This window comes from Saccopteryx bilineata, chromosome 6 (genome assembly GCF_036850765.1).
Source record: "Saccopteryx bilineata isolate mSacBil1 chromosome 6, mSacBil1_pri_phased_curated, whole genome shotgun sequence".
Taxonomy (NCBI): Eukaryota; Metazoa; Chordata; class Mammalia; order Chiroptera; family Emballonuridae; genus Saccopteryx; species Saccopteryx bilineata.
In genome coordinates this window covers 101,338,200-101,355,929 of record NC_089495.1, presented here as the reverse complement: position 1 = coordinate 101,355,929, position 17,730 = coordinate 101,338,200, and the positions used below count along the sequence as shown (strand labels likewise).

The following is a 17,730-nucleotide window of genomic DNA, read 5'->3' as shown; positions in this document are numbered from 1 at the left end:
ATAGCAGAAAAGTAAATATTAATAGGAAATGATAACCAAGGACAAAATATCACTGAAGATGGCTTACAACAAACGTAATAAAAACAGGTTTTAAGACTCATATGACATAATACTCAGGCCCCTCATAATTCATCTTTGTATAGAATGTATTAAATATCTGTTCAAACGTAACTCAGATAGATGTCTTGACAAAACGATGCATGCAATCTTAAGAAAACTAACAACCCAAAAGGTGAGAGAGATTTCATAGGGTTAAAGCTAATGAACATGCAGATTATGATTTCACTCACTTGGTACGTTCTACAGGTAATCGTTCAAGGTGCTACAAGCAATGTGTATATGTGCTTTATATTTTAATATGACAACTTTTTAGGGCATTGGAGAGTATGGACATAGAAACCTCAGGGAATAAAAGTCCTGTAGAGGCTTACTTTGCTTTGATGTCAACTGCATTTTCAAAATATTGATTTAACCTAAAATTTTATATTTCACCTGCATTACTTTGCTGTTTTTACTTTCACTATATCATAAATAATTATGCCTTGAAAAAAATTACTCAGTATAAAGTCGTATCCTGATTAAAACTCTCACTGAAAATATCAGGAGCAAATTTACAAACATTAACATTCCTTATTTCTGTTACCAGACTGCCTAGTTTTAAACCCTGTCTCTGCTACTTATTAACAGTGTAAACTTAGTGTCAGTTTCATTTATAAAATTTAGGTGAAAACTGTAAATATTAAATAATAAAATGTGTAGCACTCAGAACATTGTATGACTAACTAATAGGTGCTGAAAAATTGTTAGCTTTATTCATTTAATCTTAATCTCACTGATTTCTTCCCCTTAAAATATTTAAGAGTAGTGAAAGCTGACAAAAAATTGATTGCTGATATTAGTTTTTTATAGATCAATAGGATTAGAATATATTCATATCATGAAAATTACAAAAGCTTTCCAATTTATTTCATTCTTTAATTCCCACCTACTTACTTAAGAGCTCTGAGAAAATGGGTCAGTGAAACTATTACATCCTAAGCCTCAAATCAAAGGGCCCATCATTTAATGCAGGGGTCCCTAAACTACAGCCCGCGGGCCGCATGCGGCCCCCTGAGGCCATTTATCCGGCCCGCACCACACTTCCAGAAGGGGCACCTCTTTCATTGGTGGTCGGTGAGAGGAGCACAAGATGTGGCAGCACCACAAAGCGTGGCAGCGGCACTCACGTACAGTACTACTTCCGGTGACGCGGGACGCACACGTCATGGCTCCGGAAGCGCGTCATATCACTTGTTACGGCTAGCAGTGACAAATATGGAACCGGGCATTGACCATCTCATTAGCCAAAAGCAGGCCCATAGTTCCCATTGAAATACTGGTTAGTTTGTTGATTTAAATTTACTTGTTCTTTATTTTAAATATTGTATTTGTTCTCGTTTTATTTTTTTACTTTAAAATAAGATATGCACACTGCACACAGGGATTTGTTCATAGTTTTTTTTATAGTCCGGCCCTCCCATGGTCTGAGGGACAGTGAACTGGCCCCCTGTGTAAAAAGTTTGGGGACCCCTGATTTAATGTATCTGCAAACAAAGATTGTGATAACACTTCTCTATTTTATGTTATACATACTTCAATAGTTGTGCCCTCACTAAAAATTATTTTATTTTTAGAAAAATAACCTTTGTTTGGTTATAGGGTTTTTTTTTTTTTTTTTTCCTGAAGCTGGAAACGGGGAGAGACAGTCAGACAGACTCCCACATGCGCCCGACCGGGATCCACCCGGCACGCCCACCAGGGGCGATGCTCTGCCCCTTGGGGGGTTGCTCTGCCTCGATCAGAGCCACTCTAGCACCTGGGGCAGAGGCCAAGGAGCCATCCCCAGCACCCGGGCCATCTTTGCTCCAATGGAGCCTTGGCTGCGGGAGGGGAAGAGAGAGACAGAGAGGAAGGAGAGGGAGAGGGGTGGAGAAGCAGATGGGAGCTTCTCCTGTGTGCCCTGGCCGGGAATCGAACCCGGGACCTCTGCACGCCAGGCCGACGCTCTACCACTGAGCCAACCGGCCAGGGCCCTTTTGACATTTGTTTAAAAGAAAAATAGTAATATTACATACATTTAGAAAACTAAAAGTACAGAAAGGTATTTGGGTAGGTAATATTCCTTTCCCACCCCCAAAATGTCCACGTCCAAATCCCTAGAACCTGCGAATGTTATCTCACATGGCAAAAGAGATATTGCAGATGTAATTAAATTAGGGATCTTGAGATGGGGAGATTTTCCTGGATGATGCAGGGGACCCAGTATAATCACAAAGGTCGTTAAAAGTAGAAGAAGGAGGCAGAAGAGGAGATCAGAATGATGCGACATGAGAAAGACACAAGCTGCCCTTGTCTCTGAAGGTAGGAAGGAACCAAAAGCCAAGGAATGTGGGAAGCCGTTAGAATTTTGAAAGAGCAAGGAAATACTTACATCATCCTCTTTAGTTCCACCCCAAAAGTTAGTGCCTCCAGCATAACTGGGAATATTCAGTACTGCTATTCCTTGCAGACTGGGGAGAGGAATATACTGTCCATCACACTGCAAGGTAAAAAGCTTAGATGTTAGATAAAAAGAGCAAAACCACTAGTACATCAAAGAATAAAGATGATGAAAGAAAATGTGTTGGCAATGTTTGTTTTCCTATAAATATATTCCTACACATTACTTTTATCTTACTTAATTTTAATTTAAAAATGGTTAAGTGTAACTAACAATAACAGAAGTTTTTACAGAAAACCAAGCTAAATAAGAAAATGTTTTACCCTTCTTTCAACAAAAATCGGGCAGTAGTTTTCTTGAGTTTTGGGTGTTTTTTTTTTCAGTTTAGTGATGATATTCTAACTTATATTATGGTCATTTTTGTACTTATTTCAAGCATTCCTTTGGAAGTGGCTGCTATGAGGGTGAACTCTGGGTCCTAACCATCTCATCTAGCCCCTCCGACAACTCCTCCTACCGCTGGTGCTCTGTAACTAGCTTGTGACTGGTTAAACTCATAACTGAGTTTTTTAAGCATTCAGAACCAAAAAAAACCCCAAACAAACAAAACACATGTATGGCAAGAAGTATCTTATTCTCCATGTCTCCTAATTAATCACTTAGATAAAAATTAAATTATCACTTAGATAAGAAAAAAAAATCAATTACATATAATGTGAATAAATTCTCATGAAATAGAAGGTATAAGTCTTCATTTTAAAAGAGGAGAGCCTGCGGCCTGACCCGTGGTGGTGCAGTGGATAAAGTGTCGACCTGGAACGCTGAGGCTGCCGGTTAGAAATCATGCACTTGTCTGGTCAAGGCACATGTGGGAGTTGATACTTCCTGCTCCTCCCCCCCTTCTCTCTCTCTTTCTCTCTCTTTCTCTCTCTCTCCTCTAAAATAAATACATTTAAAAAAATTTTAAAAATAAAATACAAACGTATTATTGCAAAAAAAGAGAGCCTGCAGATGTCATACTTAATATGCATGCTATATTTTCATTATATAATTCTTACATTAACATTAACAAAAATTAAAATAGCTTGACCAGGCAGTGATGCAGTGGATAGAGCATCAGACTGGGATGTGGAGGACCCAGGTTTGAGACCCCAAGGTTGCCAGCTTGAGCGCGGGCTCATCTGGCTTGAGAAAAAAAAAAGCTCACCAGCTTGGACCCAAGGTCGCTGGCTCGAGCAAGGGGTTACTCAGTCTGCTGAAGGCCTGCGGTCAAGGCACATATGAGAAAGCAATCAATGAACAACTAAGGTGTAGCAATGAAAAACTGATGATTGATGCTTCTCTTCTCTCTCTGTTCCTGTCTGTCTGTCCCTATCTATCACTCTCTCTGACTCTCTCTCTGTCATTGTAAAAAAAAAAAAAAAAGCCTGACCAGGCGGTGGTGCAGTGGATAGAGCCTCGAACTGGGATGCAGAGGACTCAGGTTCAAGACCCCGAGGTCGCCAGCTTAAGCGCGGGCTCATCTAGCTTGAGCAAAAGCCCATCAGCTTGAACCCGAGGTCACTGGCTCCAGCAAGGGTTACTCGGTTTGCTGAAGGCCCACAGTCAAGGCACATATGAGAAAGCAATCAATGAACAACTAAGGTATTGCAACGCGCAATAAAAAACTAAAGATTGATGCTTCTCATCTCTCTCCGTTCCTGTCTGTCTGTCCCTGTCTATCCCTCTCTCTGACTCACTCTCTGTCTCTGTAAAAAATAAATAAATAAAAATAAAAATAAAAAAAGTAAAAAAAAAAATTAAAATACCTTTACAAAAATTGCATTTTAAGGTCCAATCAAAATTACCTGCAATTTTTAAGGAAATAAGAATCCTCTTTGAACCCACTTTTCAACCATTTTAAATAACTGAGAATACATAATAATTAACTTACCCCCACAGGCATTTTTTATAATTCCTTTCTTTGCTTTTGCATGGAACACATTCAAAATGTGGAGGTGGAGTACTGAGGGCCATTCCTAGCATCACACTCCTGGCTCAGTGTGTGTTAGTTCAATGAAGGAATGTTAAATATTTAGCAGATATTGGGTTCACTTTCTCTGAACCCAATATTCTTTTTTTAAAATTTAAGTGAGAGGAGGGGAGATACACCGACAGACTCTTGCATGTGCCCTGACCAGGATCCACCCAGCAACCCCCGTCCGGGGCTGATGCTCTGCCCATCTGGGGCCCAAGCTCACAATTCAGCTATTTTTAGCACCTGAGGTGGAGGCTCCATGGAACTATCCTTAGAGCACAGGGCCAACACTCTGGAATCAATTGAGCCACAGCTGCGGGAGGGGTGAACCAATATTCTTAACAGGTATCCTTATGTATTTTTGGAAGTTATATTTACATTATATAGCTAACTTAAAGGAGATGGGAAAAATCTATTGTTATAAATATAAAAGAAGTATTTCACAAAATAATTCAGAGCGATCTTAAAGATTTTATAATGAAGACTATACATGACAAGCCCATTATACTCAACAGTGAGAAGCGGCAAGCTTTACCGTAACGATCAGGAACAGGACTAGTACGTCTACTCCCACTACTTTTATTCAAAATGGCACTGGAAGTTCTAGCCAGACAAATTAGGTAAGAAAAAAGAAATAAAAGACATCCAAATTGGAAAGGAAGTAAAACCTCTTCCCTATTTGAAGATTATATGACTTTACATATAAAACACTCTGAAGAATTCATCAAAAAACTTAGAATAAACAAATTTGATAAAGTTGCAGGATACCAAATCAATATACAAGTCTGTTGAAGTTTTTACACTAATAATGAACTATCAGAAAGAAAACTTAAGAAAAAATACCATGTGCCTGACCAGGCGGTGGTGCAGTGAATAGAGGGACAGACTAGGACGTGGAGGACCCAGGTTGGAAACCCCTAGGTCGCCAGCTGGAGCACAGGCTCATCTGGCTTGAGTACAGGTCGCTGGCTTGAGTGTCGGATCACAGACATGACCGCATGGTCGCTGGTTTGAGCAAGGGGTCACTTGCTCTGCTGTAGCCACCCCCCCCCAATCAAGGCACATATGAGAAAGTAATCAATGAGCAACAGAGGAGTCACAGTGAAGAACTGATGTTTCTCATCTCTCTCCCTTCCTGTCTTTCTGTCCCTATCTGTCCCTCTCTCTGTCCCTCTGTCTCTGTCACACACACACACAAAAGAAAAAATATCATGTATAAGAGCATAAAAAAGAATAAAATACTTAAAACTGAATTTAACTATAAAGGTGAAAGACTTGTGTATTGAAAACTAAAGACTTGAATGAAGGAAATTGAAAAAAGACACAAATAAATGGAAACATATTACATGCTCATGGATTAAAAGAATATTGTTAAAATGTCCATATTACCCAAAGCAAACTACAGATTCAATGCAGTTCTTATCAAAATCCCAAAGTATTTTTCACAGAACCAGAATAATCCTAAAATCTGTATGTAACCATGAAAAATACCAAATAGCCAAAACAATCTTTTGAAAGAAGAAAGCAAGAAGCATCATGTTCCCTGATTTCAAACTATATTACAAATCTATAGTAATTAAAACAGTATAACATTGGCATAAAGAGACACAAAGATCAACGGAACAGAATAGAGAGCCCAGAAATAAACCCATGCACAGATGGCCAATTCATGAAAAAGGAGCTAAAAATATACAATCGGGCAGTTTCTTCAACAAATGGTATATGGAAAAATGGACACTCACATGCAAAAGAATGAAACTGGACCACTATCTTACACCATACATAAAAATTAACTCAAAATAAATTAAAGACTTCAACGTAAGACCTGAAACCATAAAACTCCTAGAAAAAAACATAGGTGGTAAGCTCCCTGACGTAGGTATTGGTGATGATTTTTAATCTAACACCAAAAGCCAAAGCAACAAAAGCAAAGAAAGAAAAAAAAAAGAATAAAACAAAATAACAAAAACAAACAAGTGGGACTATATCAAACTGAACAGCTCTGCACAGAAAAGGAAACCATCAACAAAATGAAAAGGCAACCTACTGAAGAGGAGAAAATAATCGCAAATTATGTATCTGATAAGAGACTAATATCCAAAATATATAAAGAACTCACACAACTCAACAGCAAAACAAACAATCTGATTAAAAAATGGGCAGAAGATGTGAATAGAGATTTTTTTTCTAGAACACATGAAGATGGCCAACAAGTACATGCAAAGATGCTCTATATCATTCATCAGTAGGGAAATGCAAATCAAAACCACAATGAGATATCACTTTACATCTGTTAGAACGGCTATAATCAAAAAAGATGAGAAATAGTGGTCTAAGAATGTGGAATGTTGGTAGTAATGTAAATTGGTGCAGCCACTATAATAAACAACACACAGGTTCCTCAAAAAAATTAAAAACAGAACTAGTACCATATAGTCCAGCAACTCGATCTTTGGGAATTTATCTGAATAAAATTAAAACACTCTTTTGAAAAGGTATATGCGTCCCCATGTTCAGCACAGCATTACTTACAGTGGCCGCGACATGAAAATCACCTGAGTGTCCACTGATCAGTAAATGGATAAAGAAAATGTGGCGAGCATATGTCATGCAGTATCATTTAGCCATTTGTGACAGCAAATTCCTTGATGGCGTTATGTTATGTGAATAAGTCAGAGTAAGACAAACACCATCTGATCTGTCTTAGATATGAAATCTTAAAAAAAAAAGTAAAAAAATAAGCTCACAGATACAGAAAAAGGATTGATGGTTAGGCAGAAAATGGGGTAATGAAAAAAATGGGTGAACAAAAATTTTTTTCATTTTAAATCAATTGAATCAAACATTTTAAAATTGTATTTATTTGTTTGTTTATTTATTTATTTATTTATTAGAGAGAGAGGGGAAAGAGAGAGAAAAAATGAGGAGCAGGAAGCATCAAGTTGTAGTAGCTGCCTCTTGTATGTGCCTTGACCAGGCAAGCCCAGGGTTTAGAACTGGCAACTCCAGCATTCCAGGTCAATGCTTTATCCACTGTGCCACTACAGGTCAGAGTAGTCTTAAAGATTTATAAACAGATACACTTTATTGTGAAGCATAATATATAAAAAAAATAAACATCAGAAGTAATTTCTATCTAAATTGCTGAATTTAACATACTCTAAAACAGGGGTAGTCAACCTTTTTATACCTACCGTCCACTTTTGTATCTCTGTTAGTAGTAAAATTTTTTTTTTTTTTGTATTTTTCTGAAGCTGGAAACGGGGAGAGACAGTCAGACAGACTCCCGCATGCGCCCAACCGGGATCCACCCGGCACGCCCACCAGGGGCGACGCTCTGCCCACCAGGGGGCGATGCTCTGCCCCTCTGGAGCATCGCTCTGCTGCGACCAGAGCCACTCTAGCACCTGGGGCAGAGGCCAAGGAGCCATCCCCAGCACCCGGGCCATCTTTGCTCCAATGGAGCCTTGGCTGCGGAAGAGAAAGAGAGAGACAGAGAAGAAGGAGGGGGCAGGGGTGGAGAAGCAAATGGGCGCTTCTCCTATGTGCCCTGGCCGGGAATCGAACCCGGGTCCCCTGCACACCAGGCCAACGAGTAGTAAAATTTTCTAACCGCCCACTGGTTCCACAGTAATGGTGATTTATAAAGTAGGGAAGTAACTTTACTTTATAAAATTTATAAAGCAGAGTTACAGCAAGTTAAAGCATATAATAATAATTACTTACCAAGTGCTTTATGTTGGATTTTTGCTAAGTTTGGCAGAATAAATCTTTATAAAACAACTTACTATAGTTAAATCTATCTATTTATTTATACTTTGGTTGCTCTGCTACTGCCCACCATGAAAGCTGGACCGCCCATTAGTGGGCGGTAGGGGCCAGGTTGACCACCACTGCTCTAAAAGTTTAAAACTATTTTGTTAATTTATTTCAATATTATTGGTTTCTCTTGAAAGTCTATATATTTTATAGAATGCATTTGAAAACAAATGTTCTGAGAGGAGGTCCATGATTTCAGCAGCATGCCAAAGGGGTCTACAGCTCAGAAAGGGTTTCAACTCGTGATAAATGGAGAGTAAAACGCAGCTGTGCATGTAAACCAGTCCTGTTCAAAATCTGGACACCAGTCTAAAAGGTTAGGTACACTGTTTCTGAAGAGCTGAAGGAATTAAGGTAACCCAGCCACACTGATTCCAGCCAGTTCACAGTACTTACCGAATCACGGTAAAATGATTATTACCTCTGTTTCTCCCTCAAGACAAGGCCAGGAATTATGCAAGACACTGGGGATAACAGAGATGAATACAACTTTCTACCTTTCCTTAAAGAGAGTGTGCCGACTAGGGGACACAGAATAAGAAAATGTATGATCACGGTACAATACAAAGGAGAGAGGGGAGGGGGCTGTCAAGGACAGTTTACTAAGCGTGAACCTTTCTGGTTTTGCACTTTTTCAGCAAGTAACATCTATCTTAACTTTACAGGCATTGATAAACTGAGACAGCTAATCAGGTAGTCAGTATTCTAGAGTAGAGAATATTAGATGCTTATCTTTACTAGAACATTTAGTTGATAAGGAAGAAGCCAGGCACCTCCTTAGTACATTTTCCAAAGTTAAGAGAACCACAATAATAATGCTATTTAATTCATTGATCTGTAGATGTAAAACTTGCTCATATGTAAGGTATATCTTAATAGAAATATCTGGTTATAAAAAGACACAAGACAGGAAAGAAATGACCAAGGGTAAGAGAAAACATAAGTTACAGAAATTAGCAGACTTCTCAGAGCCATGACACCCAACCTTCTTTTTCCTGTTATTAGGAGACTAAATAACTTTTTTTTTTTTTTTTTTTTTTTTTTTTAGAGAGAGAGAGAGAAGGGGGAGGAACAGGAATCATCAACTCCCATATGTGCCTTGACCAGGCAAGCCCAAGGTTTCGAACCGGCAACCTCAGTGTTCCAGGTCAATGCTTTATCCACTGCGCCACCACAGGTCAGGCCTTTTCTTAAACTTCTTTTTTTTTTTTTTTTTGAGACTAAATAACTTTTGCTATCTTTAATTTCCTATTTAAATTAGTAAAAAATACTAAAAAATTTAAATGTTCAAAATCTTTTAATAATTTGTTAAAAACAACTAGAACAAAAAATTCATTTAAATTAAAAGATTCTAATTACAATGAATGTTGTTTTCAGTGGTTTGTGAACATAAGGCATTACAGTTATATATTGGGTAAGAATTTGGACATTTAAATGAGGAAATCCACTTAAAAAGCTATGCTAGATGTATATTCCCATGGCTCTACCTTTTCACAGGGTCTCTGGTCTCCGAGTACTATCCAAATTTCAAGAGCTAATATTATGTGATAATGTATATCACTCATATCCAGTGTCTGTATCTGCTTTCATAGAAAGTTGATAACTTTACAGGCTTCCAATTATCCCCCTGAGTATTTAAACATTAACCAAGAGGAATATAGGCCAATGTACTCCACAAATACTACCATTTTTCTAAGTGAGATAGCCTAAAATGTCTTTACTTCAAGATGAGCTTACCTCAAGTTGAACCCTCTGTTCTAAATTCTTGTATGATCTCTGTAGTAACTCCCGGGTCCCCAAGACTCCATACCACATCAAGTTTTTAGTGCGGCTCCTAAAAAGAAATGTTGACAGGCAATTTCAGTAACTATTATTTATTTAGTCTTTAAAGGCAGAGCAAAGGCCCTGGCCGGTTGGCTCAGTGGTAGAGCATCGGCCTGGCATGGAGTCCCGGATTCAATTCCCGGCCAGGGCACACAGAAGTGTCCATCTGCTTCTCCCCCCCTCCTCCCCTCCTTCCTCTCTGTCTCTCTCTTCCCCTCCTGCAGCCAAAGGCTCCATTGGAGCAAAGTTGGTCCGGGCACTGGGGATGGTTCCATGGCCTTTGCCTCAAGCGCTAGAATGGCTCTGGTTGCAACAGAGCGATGCCCCGGATGGGCAGAGCGTCGCCCCCTGGTGGGTGAGCCGGGTGGATCCTGGTCGGGCGCATGCGGGAGTCTGTCTGACTGACTCCCCATTTCCAACTTCAGAAAATACAAAAAAAAAAAAAAAAAAAAAAAAAAAAAAGGCAGAGCAAGCAAAAGAGGTAATAAATGAAATTAAAGTCAAATTGCCTTCATGAAATAACATTATTACTATTACCAAAATTACCTGCATTTTTCAGGGTGCTCCTCTCTTTTATTATTAAATTCTAAAGAAATTTTTGCATCTAATCCAATCCCAAAGTAATTGTTCATGACACATTTTTCTGAATATCCATCTCTATGATAATAAGGAAAAGTACATAAAAGTCAATTTCAGGTTCATAATAATTACAATTTATATACAGCACTTAAAACCATTAACCATTCCATTCCTGAGAATAAAGCTAAGCAGAAATCACTTCTTATTCACATGCAATAGGCACAACCCCAGAGTATGTATGTAAGTGTTGGTAACATATAAAAGGATGGCGGGCAAGACTAAGTGAAGACTCACAATAATGCTTTCCTGCTGTTTGTAACACAATCTTAGTTCTCTCTCTGATGTGAGCCCCCACTACCACACAAATGGGCGGGCCTTGCAGTCAGGCCTCTCTCTCTCTCTCTCTCTCTTTTTTTTACCATCAGAAAGACTCCTCCACTTCTACTCTTAACAATGAACAAATAGTTACTGAGCAAATTACTACTAGACCTATTCTACTTTTCTAGGTGCTTTGAAAAGTACAAAGTTTAAAATATGGTACAGTCATTGAGGGCTGTCATTAGGGAGATAAGATGTTATAAAAGCAAAATTAAATCTGGAAGTAAAAGGAAGCGTATACCAAACTGCCAAAATAAATAGACCCAGAAGTTGGATGTAGAATGATGACAGATTTGGCAAGACCAAGAAGAAATGAGGTGAAGGGAATAACAGCATAAATATATATGAAGGAATCGATGAATAAACCATTCCAGAGAAAGTGAGTAGAGAGGTGTCTCACTGCACCACAGGCTTGACCTCTGAGATGAAAGGCTGAAAGGACCTACCTTAGGAACAGATCATGGAAACCTCTGTATTTCACATGGGTCAATGTGCTCATCATTATCAGTGTCTGAAATTTTCGGATAATTCTTTTTGTACACGGAACCATATTTATTGTCATACATTCAAAATGTCACCATTAGGATAAAACAGCAACAAGAAAAGCCAAACAAAAATATCAGTGGAAGTATTTGCTTACAATGAATCTGGATCTGGGTCGATAAATGGCGTTGCGCCGAAAGGATCCGTGTTTGCTAGTAACATTTTGTTGATAATAGAACTCCCGGCAATTGAGGCAGCTAGTCCTGCTCTTAATCCTGGACATGGAAATATAAATATATCTTTATATGTATATAGATATATATTTTAACAGAATTACATGTTAAGAAAATTCCAGTTCATTGTTTTTGGTCCTAATCTCACACATCTGGCTCCCAAAGCATGGTTCGCAGTGCCTGCTCTTCTCATTCATAAAAATTAATCATGACATTGGTAGGTAAAAGGCTTTTGATGCTTATGAGGATATACATGTTGCTATAAAAATAAAAATGAAGCAGATGAGTATCTAAATAGAAGTCTCTTTGTGACAGTTTCTCATTTACCATCCCAATGATTCTATAACTTCAACAAATATTACTTCCTTTGTTATAGCAAATAAAGCATTAAGACTGTAAGAAGTTTACAATAAATGCTGAATTATCCAAAATGTCAAGGAGTTACCATTTCCATACTCTCAAAACATAGACGGCCCTGGCTTAGCGGTAGAGCCTTGGCCCCGCATGTGGATGTCCCAGGTTCAATTCCCAGTCAGGGCACACAGGAAAGGAAACCATCTACTTCTCCCCTCCCCTTTCTCTCTCTACCCCTCCCCTTCCACAGCCATGGCTCATTGGAGCGAGTTGGCCCCAGGTGCTGAGGATGGATGGCACCATGGCCTCACCTCAGGTGCTACGGTGGCTCAGTTGCTCAGCAACAAAGCAACGCCCCAGATGGGCAGAGCATTGCCACCTAGTGGGCTTGTGGGTGTATCCCAGTTGGGGTGCATGCAGGAGTCTGTCTCTCTACCTCACCACATGACTTAATAAAAAAAAACATAGATAATAACACTTTATTTAAAATGTTAAAAGATATACTAAGGTAAAAACACATGTTGGTATGAAGTAATAAGAAATAAAATATTAAATGTAGGTAATAAATTTTGAAGAATACATTATTAAACATAAAAATAAAGCATTTATATTATCTCCAAATATGCAAAAGTTCAAATTTATTTCAACATGCTTTCTACTCACTAGTTATGGTATTCAACAGCTAATGAATCTTATTATCTATTCAACCTACCATTCAGATCAGAGGCACTAAAGTCTGGAAAGAAGACAGTGGAGTAGGGGCTTAAGGGGAAAAACAAAAAAAAGAAAAACTAGTGAAGAAAACCCTGACGCAATTGAGAAACGTTAGAAAATTAGGAGGAAAAAGTCCTTTCTTAAAACATTTCTTTCTCAACAAGTGCTCTTCTTAGATTATTACTCTTTATATTAGCTACTAAGGTTTAGCTGATTATCAAATAATCAACATGAATTTTATTTTCATTTAATTTCAGTTTGAATATACTACAGTATACTTTATTATATTTCCTTTATGTCTGAGTAAGTAAATAAACAAACAAAGCAATCACTCTGATGAGAGGAAAGAACAGTTTGGAGAGGCAAAGAGCCATACTTCAACTACCCACAGAAAAGTGTAATAGTTCTTAAAATGTTTTAAGGTTAGTCATATTTACAGCTTCAGCCCAGAAAGGTCATCGCAAGGTTCCAGGTTTGAATAGTGACATGACTTCTAGACATAGAGAAACAAGCATGCTTTCCAGAAACAAGCATGTTCTGGATTTATCTTTTTTTAGATTTTAATATTTTTATTGAGATATAATTCCCATACCATAAAATTCACCCTTTAAGAGTGTTTATTTCAGTTGTTTATAGTATACACAGAACGTCATGCAATGATCGCAACCATCTAATTCTAAAACTATTTCTGTTACTCCCAAAAGAAACCCTATACCTATTAGCAGTTATTTTCCATTCCTTCCTTCTGACAGACCCTGAAAGTCACCAAACTACTTTTGGTCTCTATGGATTGACTGTTCTGGACATTTTATATAAATGGAATCATGCAATATGTGGCTTTCGGGGTCAAGCTTCTTTCACTTGGTATAATGCATTCAATGGTAATGTTATATAGTAGGTACCAATGCGTCATTCCTTTTAATAGCTGGATAATATTCCACTGTATGAATACACTGCAGTTTGTTTCTCTATCAACTGATGGATATTTGCATTCTTTCCACTTATTGGCTTTATAAATAATCTTGCTATTAATAGTTGTGAAAAAGTTTTTGTGTAGATATATATTTTCAATTCTCACGGGTATATGCTAGACTTTTAATTTCTGGGTTATATGCTAATTCTATGCATTACTCTTTAAGAAACTGCCAAACTTTTTCAAAATGGCTCCACCTTTTTATCTTCTAATCAGTCATGTATGACAGTTCCAATTTCTCTAAGTCCTTGCCAATTTTGTTATTATCTGTCTTTTTTGATCATAGCCATCCTATTGGGTATATCTCATTGTGGTTTTGATTTGCATTTCCCTGATGACTAATGATGAGAGCATCTTTTCATATATTATTGGACATTTTAAAATCTTTTTGGGAAAATGACTACCCAGATCCTGTGCCCATTTTTTAAATTGGGATGTTTGTCCTTATATTATTGAATTTTGAGTTTACATATTCTGGATACTTGTCCCTTATCACATATGTTATTTGCAAATATCTTCTCCCATCCTGTGGACTGTCATCTCACTTTCCTTGGTGTTTGTTGCCCTTTGAATCACAAAGATCTTTAATTTTGATGAAGTACAATTGATATTTTCTTGTGTTGCTTGTGCTTTTGGTGTCATATCTAAGAAACCAGCATCTACTCCTAAGTTATGAACATTTACATCTTCATTGTCTTTTGATGGTTTTACAGGTTTATGTACGTGTGAAGGAAGAGTCCCACTTAATTCTTTATATCACAGTTGTCCAGTGCCAGTGGTTGAAAAGAATATTCTTTCCCAATTGAATAACTAACTGTCTTAGTGCATTTGTTGAAAATCAGTTAACTAGAAATGTAGGTGTTCTGGATTCTCAGATCTAGTCCGTTGGCCTAAATGACTATCATTATGCCAGTTCCATGTGCTCTTGGACTCTGTAGCTTTGTAGTAAGTTCTGAAATCAGGAAGTATGTCCTTCAACTTTCTTCTTGCTTTAAACATTTGTTGCAACTTTTCTGAGTCCTTTGTATTTCAATGTGAATTTTAAGATCAGCTTGTCATTTTCTGCACAGCAGGCCATTGAAATTTTGGTAGGGATTGTGCAGAATCTGCAGTCAATTTGAAATGGGTTGCCATCTTATTAATATTATGTCTTCCAATTCATGAACACAGATGTCTTTACATTTAGTTAGATTTCCTTTAATTGCTTTTAGCAATGTTTTATAGTTTTCAGATGTTTCACCTTCTTAGTTAAATTTAGTCTTAATTTTTTTGTTATTTTTGATTATATTGTAAATGAAATTATTTTCTTAATTTCATGTTCAGATTGTTCATTACTGGTGTAGAAAATAGTTAATTTTGGTATACTGATCTTTTATCCTGCAATCTTGTTGTACTCATTTATTATCTCTAATACTGTGTATGTGTTCCTTAGGATTTTCTATATGTAACATAAATTATAAAAACATACAGTTTTACTTCCTCCTTTCCAATCTGTGTGTCTTTAACTCTTTTTATTTTTCCTAATTTCCCAAGCTAAAACCTCTAGTACAATGTTGAACAGAAGTGGCAAGAATGGACATCCTTGTCTTGTTCCTGATCTTAGAGAAAGTTTTCAGCCTTTTATCATTAAGTATGATGTCAGCTGTAGATTTTTCATAAATGCCCTATTTATCAGGTTGAAGAAGTTCCTTTCCATTCCCGGGCGTGTGTGTGTGTGTGTGTGTGTGTGTGTGTGTTTACCATCAGAAGGTGTTAAATTTAAAAAAAATGCTTTTTCTGTTCTACTGAGATTCTTATGTGATTTTTGTCCTCTATTCTATTAATATGAAATATCACCTTGATTGGTTTTCTTTTGTTGAATCAACTTTGCATCACTGGGATAATACTGGTAATGATGTAAAATAGTTACAAGTTGGTGGATTCAATTAGCTAATGTTTTGTTGGAGATTTTTGTGTTGCTATTCATAAAGGATATGGATCTTATGGTGTCTTTGATTGGTTTTGGTATCATGGTAATACTGGCCTCATAAAATGAGTTGGAAAGTGTTTTTTCCTCTTTTAGTTTTGAAAGAGTGTGTGAAGGACTGGTGTTAATTCTTTAAACTTCACCAATGAAGCAATTTGGGCCTGGGATTTGCTTTATAGAAAGTTTTTGATTAATTCATTCTCTCTAGTTGTTTTAGGTCTAGTCATATTTTCTATTTCTTGAAGCAGTTTTGGTAGTTTGTGTGCTTCTAGAAGTTTGTCCATTTCATCAAGGCTATTCCAATTTGTTGACATGCACTATTTTATAGTTTTTCCCTTATAATCTTTTTTATTTTTGTAAGGTCCATAATTATACATTCTCTTTAACTCCTGATTTCAGATATTTGAACCTTCTTTCTTATTTTCTTGGTTTTTAAATTCTGTTAATTTGTTCACAGACCAACTTTTGATTTCATTGTTTTTCTGTACGGCCTTCTATATTCAATTTCACTTATTTCTACTCTAATCCCTATTGATTTCCTCCCAACTGCTGCTTTAAATTTAGTTTGCTCTTCTTTTTCCAGGTTATTAAATTGGAGAGTTAGGTTTCTGAAATTTTTCTTTTTTAAAAAATATAGGCATTAACAACTATAAATTTCACTCTAAGCCCTGCTTAAGCTGCATCAAATAAGTTTTAATATATGAAGTATTTTTGTTTTGATTCACACAAATTATTTTTAAATTTCTCTTATAATTTTTTTCTTTGATCCACATATTTATACATTCCCCAAATTTCCTTCTGTTATTGGTTTCTAATTTCATTCCAACTGTGGTCAGAGAATATGCTTTGTATGATTTTAATCCTTTTAAATGTACTGAGAATTGTTTTATGGCCTAATACATGGTATGTCCTAGAGAATGTTCCATATGCACTTGAGAAGAATGTGTATTCTACTGTTGTTGGGCAGAGTGTTCTGTAAACATCTTCTATAACGATTTGTTTTATATTTTTTTCAAGTTTTCCATTTCCTTGTAGATCTCTAATTGTTCTATCCATTATTGAAAGAAGGTTGCTAAAGTTTTCCAATTCACCTTTAAAAAACTTTTAGAAGACACAAGGGTATGTTATATTTCAGAGTGTAATTTGGGTTCCAATCTACTCTGGGATGAATCTGGAGAGTTTTCACTAATTCATACAGATAGTACTTAGAAAGGCCTCTTAGACATCTATATTTTCCTCCTTCTTCTGCACCACAAGTTCTTTGGTTTCCACTAATACAAATCTCATCCCAAGATAAATTCATCTTATAAGGTCTGGGTTAGATTTCTCAGATGTTCCAAAATAAAACAATATTTCTAGTCTAAAAATAACTGCAGAGAGACTGGTGGCTTAAAACTAAAAGGAAAGCTTTAAAGACACTAAAAGGCAGTAGAATATACAAACAGATTTACCTTGGGAACTTAATAAATGCAGATTCCTAGATTCCACTCTAGAGCTACTCAAAATGTCTCAGGGCAGAGCCCATAAACATGAATTTTAATACTTTCTAGGAAATTCTTATAAACACAAAAGTTTAAGGATCTGGATTCTGGTTGATAAGTGTACCAAGCACATTCTCCTAAAGGGGTATTTATCTTCAATAATACATTTCAATAGTTCATAGAAACGAGTACCTATGCATTCTCACAGAAATATTAAAAAAATATACCATGTTCCATCACATGTACTACCTGGGCAGATTATTCTGGTATTAAGCACAGGGAGGATGTCTTTGCTGGCTGCCACAGCTGGACCAGGGCCAGAGTCAGTTTGGGAACGACTTGCCCGACTATCTGGAGATCGAGGTGCCGTTTTAACTGTTGGCAAAAGGTCCAGAATAAAAAGAGAAAATGATAAAGATACAGAAATAAG

The 17,730-nt window shown here is 37.0% G+C and overlaps 1 protein-coding gene across 5 annotated transcripts in view; it reads right to left on the bottom strand.

The window, feature by feature from the left end:
• The window catches only part of DGKH (diacylglycerol kinase eta), a 236,050-nt gene that overhangs the window by 27,474 nt on the left and 190,846 nt on the right, over nucleotides 1–17,730 (bottom strand). For all 5 annotated transcript variants that reach the window (XM_066234070.1, XM_066234074.1, XM_066234073.1 and 2 more), the window contains 5 exons: nucleotides 17,550–17,675; nucleotides 11,737–11,854; nucleotides 10,686–10,796; nucleotides 10,053–10,149; nucleotides 2,471–2,578 (listed from right to left, as the gene is read on the bottom strand). In XM_066234070.1, the coding sequence (XP_066090167.1) occupies nucleotides 2,471–2,578; nucleotides 10,053–10,149; nucleotides 10,686–10,796; nucleotides 11,737–11,854; nucleotides 17,550–17,675 (560 nt within the window). The remainder of the gene's footprint in view (nucleotides 1–2,470; nucleotides 2,579–10,052; nucleotides 10,150–10,685; nucleotides 10,797–11,736; nucleotides 11,855–17,549; nucleotides 17,676–17,730) is intronic.